General features: G+C 36.7%; 1 protein-coding gene across 3 annotated transcripts in view; it reads right to left on the bottom strand.

The window, feature by feature from the left end:
* Nucleotides 1-5,267: 5,267 nt before the first annotated feature.
* The window catches only part of DPY19L1 (dpy-19 like C-mannosyltransferase 1), a 44,374-nt gene continuing 40,753 nt past the window's right edge, over nucleotides 5,268-8,888 (bottom strand). For all 3 annotated transcript variants that reach the window (XM_056484462.1, XM_056484463.1, XM_056484464.1), the window contains 2 exons: nucleotides 7,898-8,023; nucleotides 5,268-6,840 (listed from right to left, as the gene is read on the bottom strand). In XM_056484462.1, coding sequence (XP_056340437.1) covers nucleotides 6,684-6,840; nucleotides 7,898-8,023 — 283 coding nt within the window. In that variant the 3' untranslated portion in view covers nucleotides 5,268-6,683. The remainder of the gene's footprint in view (nucleotides 6,841-7,897; nucleotides 8,024-8,888) is intronic.

Raw genomic sequence — 8,888 nt, 5'->3', positions numbered from 1 at the left:
TTTATAACAATTATACACATAGCCCAGAGTAAGCTACTTGTAGGATATCAGTTTCTCTCCTTCCTCTTGGGGTGAAAGTTTCAGTTTACGTAGCCAGTTCTCAGTGACTGACTTGACCAATACTTTTTTCTGGAAGTTGGGCCAGGACTGCACAACCTAGAATGAAGGCACACAAAATAGTTCACGGCCTTGAAAAAGCAATTCCTTCACTTCTTTTGTACTAAGCTTTGTTCATTATGTTCTCAGTGATTAAGAATCCCAACAATCCCTCATTTTGTCCAGAGTGCCTCCTCTGTATGTCAACTCCGTCACATTCGTTAATCAGACCAAGTTATACTCCTTTCAAAGGACTGTACCATGACACAGTACAACATTTGTCCAAAGTGCTCTTAAGATGCAAAGTCCTTGAAAAACTTTGCTTAAGATGCAAAGTCCTTGAAAAACTTTGTCAAACCACTAGCCACTATGACCTAAAAAAAGATGTCGTTCAGATTTCTAGCAGCCTTAAGAAATTCTTCAGTAAAGCCCACATATGGATGTGCTGCTTAGGGTAGCAGCAACGTAGTCCTCCCGAAGAACATATCCAGCTCCTACTAACTCACCAGTTTGAGACCACATGAAGACCACATGCTCTGATCATCGGAGTAAGCCAAGCATTTTGACAAGATCTACTAAAACCAGGTATTTGTGGAAGACACATCTTCTCAGTGTCAGCTATACAATTTTTCTCAAGTCTATTCTGTTCAGTTCTATCCTTTTTCCTAGCACCAAAAAGAAACAGAATAAAACAAAATGGAACACGAGGGGGAAAAAAAACCAGCAACAAAAAAACCCAGAGACATTCCACATGAAGTCTGTCTTTACTGAAACCATGTTTCCTTTCCACAGTCCAGCTGCCCCTCGACACTGCAAATACTTGTGCATTTCAATTTATTTCAATTGGAACTTTATTGCTTCATTACTTCCTTATGTGTAAGGACAAGCTTACAAAACAAGCAATCAGACAGGTTTCTTTCTAAATTCAAATATGAATTCAGTTGTACATCAAGAGTTTAAAGGAACGCAGTGAGACAATACATGTTACAAGCTCCTAATTCAACAGCTTTTTTACAATATCTTTTTATTTCAGGCAAAACCTAATGGATAAAACAAACCTGTGGTTCTCAAAGTAAATAGCCAAAACCTCATCAGCTTAAAAATTAGTTACAGATCCTGTAAGCGCCACTTGCTAAGTGAAGTTTCATTGGTTTTAAGCATTGAAGGTAATTCTAAAATTAAAGTTCTGAATAAAGAAGTTGTGGAATGCAACTTCTTCTGATCATCTTGTTGCCATTTAGTCTTTCTCAAAATAATTGTTCCTTCTATTTTTCAAGGTCAGGCTGGATAAGGCTTTGAGCAAGCTGGAATAGTGGGAAGTATCCCTTCTCATTGCCACGGGTTGCAATTGGATGATATTTTATGATTAAACCAAATCATTTTATGATTAAATTATGTAGTAACACAAAAATAGCCAAAGTGTATCAAATCAAAGATTCTTTATGCAGCAGCCAGTAGCATGATAAAAGCAGATAAATCCAGCAAAGATATAGAACAAAGAAAATTAAAGTTAAGGAAAACATCTACACCTAGTGCTTTTATACAACTTGTGTTCTGAGTAGAATGGCCTTTGAAATACTCCAGGAATGTAAAAATTTCTACTCAGCACATTTAGTAAGCTTGACTGTAACTTTAGCTTTTTAAAAAAAATTTTAATAAGCAACTTTAATTCTCCAACTATAGATCCATTACATTTTAACATTCCAAATAAATGCAAGACAGCAATTTATACACCATCATAAAGCTAATTTAGGAAAAAAAATAGGAGGCATCATATTCTGGGCTATTTTCAGGCTTTGCTACCTTGCTTAAGCCAAGAAAAAACCAGGACTTTCAGAAATAGTTGAACTATAAAAGCCAATACTTCAGAAGAGGCTAGGATTTTTTTTTGCAGAGCTCAGGCAGGTATCTACACCAAAACACTAACTGCCTGCAAATAATGTTTGTTAACAGCGTCTCGAGGGGGACTTGTAGTCAGAGAAGCTGAGCAACTGGTTGCTCAGTAACATGAAGATGATACTGTTCAGGTGCTTGAACACAGGGATTATTAGTAATGGAAGTATGAATTTGTTGCATTGGCTTTGAAAATAAGCTTGGTCAAGTCTAAAGAACCAGAGTGATTGTTTCCTTTCAGGTAAACATTTAAAGGAGAGAGGTTTTCCTGTTGCAAGCTCAGTATCACCTTTAAATGAAATCTAGTCAGTGTTTTCGTATTCTTCAGGCTAAAAACTGGACGTCATCCTTCCTACCAAATAGGCAAAATAAATGCCACTTGCACTCAAGACTCAATTTAAACATTAATAACCTTGATAGGGTGGAAGACTGGCCACAGGGATCCTCTCTGAGTCCTCATCCAGATATGAAATCAATATTATTTGTTCACTCTGTTTTCTATCCATATCTCATGATCTATTTGAAATGTTCTATATATGCTGTAACAGGAAGTAATAAAGTTGTTGAACTATTATGTGATGAACTCAAACAACTGATGCTTTCAGACATTATAAGAATTATACATAATGGAGAATGTCTTGGTTTGAAAGACAGGTGTTTGCTAAGAAGGGCAGGAGCCTCTCTTGAAATGGAAAATGTAACCTTCCTCCCTCTAAATTATTATTACTTTGAAATTTAGAGCTCTCAGGCAAAGATATGGGAATAGGAATAACAGTTCTTTACTAGGAAAATTAAAATAGAAATACAATATTACAAAGAACAAACCCAAAACACTGACAGAGTCAGAATACAACCTGACACCCCATCAGTCAGGGTGTTGGTAGCAGTCCCATTAAATGGTGGCTGAATCCTCCTGCAGTGACTGATGTGATTCAGTTGAAGCAGTGGTCCTGTAGAAGGGTGCAGTTTTCCTCCAAAGGCCCAGTGATGATTTAGAAGGATCTGGTTTTCCTCTGGAATCCAGTGGAAAAAGGTTGCCCTTAAATTTCCAAATCTCAGATTTCATCTGGGCAGGAAATGCTTGGCTGCTCCCTCTGGGTGGAGCATCTCGAAATGGGATGATGTAATTTTATCAGTCATGCAGTGGGACTCAGTGGCCCATTAACAGAAGACATTTCCTTGGAGGAAGGATGGGTTGTGGAAAAGATAAAGATCACTGCCCCACCCGGTTTCAACATATGGTGATAGAATACATATTTTTGGTTACATCCTGCTCTGCACGTCAAGACAGAGAATTACAGCATGAAATCAGGAACAAGCTAGTGTGCTGAGGAAATTCTGCCTAATCCTGTAAATCCTCCCATTACTCTGTTCCAACCTAAAAGGTCAGCTTAAAGCTCCACTACAAATAGTTCATCACAACACTTGACTTTGATTTTGCACTGAAATAGAAGTGCTTATATTGCACAGCTACAACTGAGAATTTACTGTAGCACTGAAAGATTTCACTACCCAAGCAAATTCTGCACAGCTGACCAGCTCTCATGTTTAGAATTTCTGCATGCCATGCAGAAAAACAATGCTTATTTCTGACAACCCTATGTTTATACTCTTCCTTACATATCTGCTTTTGCTAAAGGAGTTTTCTTCGCTTAGAGTGAGTCCTGTGCTTTGGAACTCCATGTCTTAATCATAAAAATTCAAGAGATTGATACAAGTTCACTGTTTCAATTGAACTGCAAAAAAAAGGCAAAAGAGCAGTTTTTAATGGTATATGAATAGAATGAAGTGCAGGGCAGTACTGAATCGGATTTAGCACCTTCATTTCACAAAGGTGCTTCATTTGGATTCCATACTGAACCTTAAGCTTGTACAATTATCAGACGTTTCATACCAAATCATAATTGTGCTCATTGTACTGAAGAAATTGAATGCAAAGCAAGCAGTATTTCAGATTCCAACAGACAAATCAGGCAGATTGTCATAGTTTAACCTAAGCAAGCAGCCAAGCCCCACACAAGCACTTGCTCACTCCTCTACCTGCTACTCCTCTCCAATCTGCAGGATTGGGAAGAGAATCGGGAGAGCAAAAGCCAGAAAACTTGTGGGTGATACACAGGCATTTTAAGAGAGAAAGCAAACACCCAAGGCAAAAAAACAAGGAATTAATTTAGTGCTTCCCATGGGCGGGCAAGTGCTCAGCCATCTCTGGGAGACTAGGACCTCATCATCCACAGCAGTGACTTGGGAATATAAACACCATCACTCCAAACATCCCTCCCTTCCTCCTCTCTCTCCCCACTTGGTTATACACTGAGCATGATGCCACAGTCAGGAATGTCCCTTAGGTCAGTTTGGGTCACCTGTCCTGGCTGTGTCTCCTCCCAACCTCCCATGCATCCTCAACTTCCTGGCCAGTGGCAGTACACCTTTGTTCTGCCAAAACACAGCCCATAGCCAAAACCAGTACAACGATCCAATACTACTAAAATATAATGGAAACTGTCTTCAAGTATGGAAGTATTCCAGTCTCATGCCTAAATTACTTCAAGGCCTTCATGTATTTAAAGCTGAACTTACTTGTGTTACACATTTATCGATTAAGATCTTGCAAAGAGAGAAGCAATTTCAATGAGTGCTAAGAAGCCTCCAACTTGTTTTTTCTGGTTGCTGCAGTGATAAGTATAATGTTAACATGGTGCTTCTGCGTGTTAAATATGTTATTTAAACAAAAATTCTTTCCTTTGGAACTGAGAGCTGAGTTGACAAGAAATTTGTAATAAAAGACACCTGACAAGAGTTCACATTTTCTTCCTCACAATGATATGTTGCATTTTTTACTCAGTATTTTTTCATTACTAAATTTTATCACATTAGTATCAAACAGATGAAAATCATTCTTTGGGTTTCAGAGCAGTTCAAAAAAAGGGACAGCATAATATCCCTGGAGATGGAAATGTGCAGTGTCTGGCCATGTACTGAGTAACAGTCACCTCATCAACAAATGATGAACATTTTTACTAAAGCACATCTTTGAACCTTAATTTTCAAGTGTTTCTTCATTCCACCAGTCTTTTCGCATATTTCTGCACTGATATTTTGAATAAAAAGGAAGCCAGAAAGAGGTGTATGAGTTTGGTTTAATCATCTGCAGCCCTTCTGGTGCATTTTTTTAGTTGAAAGTTCAGCTTCAATCATATCTGCTGTGGTAATTCTGTTAAACTTCAGTTTAACAGACATAAGGGAAGCGTAACACCTACTAGAAAAAAAAAGAACAATTTCCATCTTTCTCTTTTTTATTTAACCACATAAGTACATGTCAACAGTTGGCATAAACTTCATAAAAATACGTTTTTGTGCCGAAACACTAGTCAATGTTTATATAAAGACGTTTTTCCTGCTTAACATTAACATTTTAAAAAGTGACTTCCCAAAAGCCCTTTTTTTGTGTTTCTTTATAGAAATTTTTCCAAAATCTATTCTGTAAAAGTTAAAAAGCTAATGCATTTTCAGCCATTCTCCCTCACCCTCTCAATAAAACAGACTATAAAAAAATAAGATGTTTTAGAATACTGATCAGTTGTTACACTACTACTTTATCACAGGTTCCCATTTAATTGACACTGTTACAGGCGTGATGGATGGTGTCCCTAAAACATCCAGGATCACCAGATGCTATTAGGGCTAAAAAGACCAGTCATACCAATAGACTGATGTGAACAAAAAAGCTGAGCTGAAACAAATCCAAACCATTAATGATACATGGTGAACTTCAGACCTTAGAAGTCTTATGATGCTGTAGAATCACAGGAAGCTGTCATAGCTCCCAATGGCAATAAACATACAAAAATTCTACCAAGTCAGTTAAATGACTAAAGGGTATCCTCGCACTGGGTATCTCGGAAGGTGAGTTCTCTATTATCTAATTATAATACTGGTGTGACATCAAGATGACAGAAAAACAGCAGAACCAGTCTAGTAATGCTGGAGCAATTATACCAACACAACTGACTACACCCATAGCACAACTGGGATAAATTTAGTTTTTCTTTAATGCTGACGAAAAAGTCCAGGCAGGATCTAATATATGGGGAAAGGAAAAAGGGCATTACATTTTGAAAGTAATTTCCTATCAAGTTAGGCGCTGAAGGTCTAGTTAAGGCAGTGAAGGATTTGTTTGAGTATCTTCCTAAGGCTATGACAGATTTTTCCTGAATAAAGCATTTTCCCTTAAAAATTTCATGTATATTATGCCAGCTTATTCTGAAAGCATAAGAAAATGCTAAAAACTCTTGGACACTTAGAAGCTAAATATTGCTTACTGCAAATATTACCGTTATTAATCTTCTTTTTTAATATCAATAGGATTCCAATAACATGCACCAAAAAAAATGAAGTTTCAGGTCCACCTACGAACTTTTCCATAGCTACTTTTAGCTCTTTTTGGATCAGTGTTAAATAAAATGTGCAAATTTATAATCATTTGCATAGCAAATCTCAAGGGACTGACCCTGAAATAGAAATCCAACTGCTAGGTTTAAGATATTTCTACAATCAGAATTCACTTAAAATGGTAAAAAATAAAATACACATTTTTCCATTTTAAGTCTAGTAAAAAAAGTATTCCAATTTAGAATTCTTACAGTAACTAGTTTAAAGATTTGAAAAACTGAATGCTTCATTGCATTGAAATATTATTCCTTCGGAATCTTCAAGACTCTGTAATTGCTATTTTCAAATACTGTGATGAAATATGGCCTGGAATCCTTGCTCATAAGGGTACATAAAGGAATTTTTCCTCTATTAGCAGGATCTTCGACATCCCAAATTTCAGGCATACTGCAGCCAGGCCTAAAAAATAGGAATATGAAAAGAAAAATGAAGAAATGCCATAAAAAAAAACATGAAGCTTGCTTCATAGAGCCCCATGAATACTTGACTGTGCCATCTGTATTTTTTTAAGTCTGTCTTTATACCAGAAAAACAAACGGATTACAAAATCAATAAATATAGTAGTAATTTCGAAATAGTATTGAGAATGTGTAAAATGCATCTGGCTTTTGTGGTTATGTAATTAATAAAGAATTAATTTGGAGGAGGAAGCATATAAAACAATGCAAATTATGTAATACATTATACATTACCAGGGACCCTTAAATCTTTTGATAAAATGGACAGTGATATACATATTGCTAACATTTCTAAAGAAAATTCAGGGAATAAAACACCTTTAAAAAGTAGTAACTCCTTGCTTTTTATAAAAGATCATAGCTAACATCAATTCCTTGTACAGCTGCCTTTCAAAGTTATTATAACTGAGAATTTTCTAATTTCAACAAAGAAAATAGCAAAGAAATTGAACAGATACATTTAATCTTATTCTAAATGAAAAGAAAATAAAAAATCCAAACTGTGTTTTGGAGGCCAGAAAGAGAAACCAAGGGAGGAGGAGGGGGCAAAAAAAGCATAGCTCTTTCCAAAAAACATCTTAAATGTGATAGAATTTTTTAGTGACTATTAGTGGTCACAGATTTGGTCCTCCAACTATCTTTTAATTTGCACCTTTTATTCATACTAGGCTTTCATTATACACACATCTGTTCTTGCCATCAGAGGATAATTACTTCTTTCCTTTGTAATGACTTCTTTCCTTCTTTCCTTCACTGTTTTACAGCGAAGTTTAAAAACCCATACCACACAGCTTTCCAAGTTCACACAAAAAACACAAGGTTGCTAATGATGGTAAAGTCAGTTATACTGATTACTATCTACAGATGCTGGACAAAAATTTATTTTAAACACTTTTAATAAATAAAGCACAAATTAGCATTCCAAAACTTGATATGAATCTTAGACTACATATTTGAGGGGTGTTATCATTCTTGTGAGAATGAGGGAGATTACTTACTTTTTTCTGCTTACACACAATGACTCTTCAAGGATGTAGTAATTCACTCCTAGTTTTATCAAATCTCTTTTTACTTGGCTTGCAGGTTTTCGACTGTACATGGAATACACTACTTTAGTTCTGGCCCTTCAAAAATAAAAATCTAAGGGTTAGCTGCAATAGAACACGAAAATGTAAGCTTTAACCTTAGACTACAGAGAAAGGCTTTTTTATTTGACAAATATTTGCTAAAGCAAAGTTTACATTAATAGTGCCATTTGCTTAAGTATGATTACGTCTTCACGAATACATAGTACTTCCAAGAACTTTTCTGTAGCAGAAGACAACTCTGTAACAAGATCCATGGTTACTGTGAACTGAAAGTGTAAAGATGTCAAAGCAATGCATTCACCATGTAATACTGAAGGCCAGAAATGACCTTCCTTGGACTGGGGTGATCAGGAGGAAGCAATCCTCAGCCAAGTCTCTCCAGATCCCTGTCACTGTGTGTCACTATGGTTACACTGCCCTTGCTGGGACATTTTGAAATGCAGAGCACAAGACCTGGAGTCTGCCTACAGTAATGAAGCAAATTCAGCCCTTGGACACCACGATCCTGTTTCAGAACTAGATGACCTTTAAGGTCCCTCCAAACCAGGCCAGTCCATATCACATCCAGCAAAATCCTCCTCTGAATGTGCAAAGCATGATGCTGTTAAAGCCCATTCATTTTCTGATACTTAATATGGGTTCTGCCTTTACCTTATTTTGCCCAAACATGCCCTGGTCCCACAATTTTGTAACTAGGACAAAATATTTCAATTGAAAGGGACCTACAGTGATCATCCAAGTCCCACTGTCTGACCAATTCAGGGCTGACCAAAAGTTAAAGCCAGTTAAGGCCAGGCAGAGAACTAAAGACATAAGGCACGTAAAATGAATCCCTGTCCTTTCTCTTTTATCCCTCTCTATCTTGCTTCTTTCTTGTTGCGGATTTCTTTTAAGCAGTTTC

This window comes from Oenanthe melanoleuca, chromosome 2, assembly GCF_029582105.1.
Source record: "Oenanthe melanoleuca isolate GR-GAL-2019-014 chromosome 2, OMel1.0, whole genome shotgun sequence".
In the NCBI taxonomy this organism is placed as follows: domain Eukaryota; kingdom Metazoa; phylum Chordata; class Aves; order Passeriformes; family Muscicapidae; genus Oenanthe; species Oenanthe melanoleuca.
The sequence above is the reverse complement of the archived record's forward strand: the minus strand, read 5'-3'. Positions and strand labels throughout refer to the sequence as shown.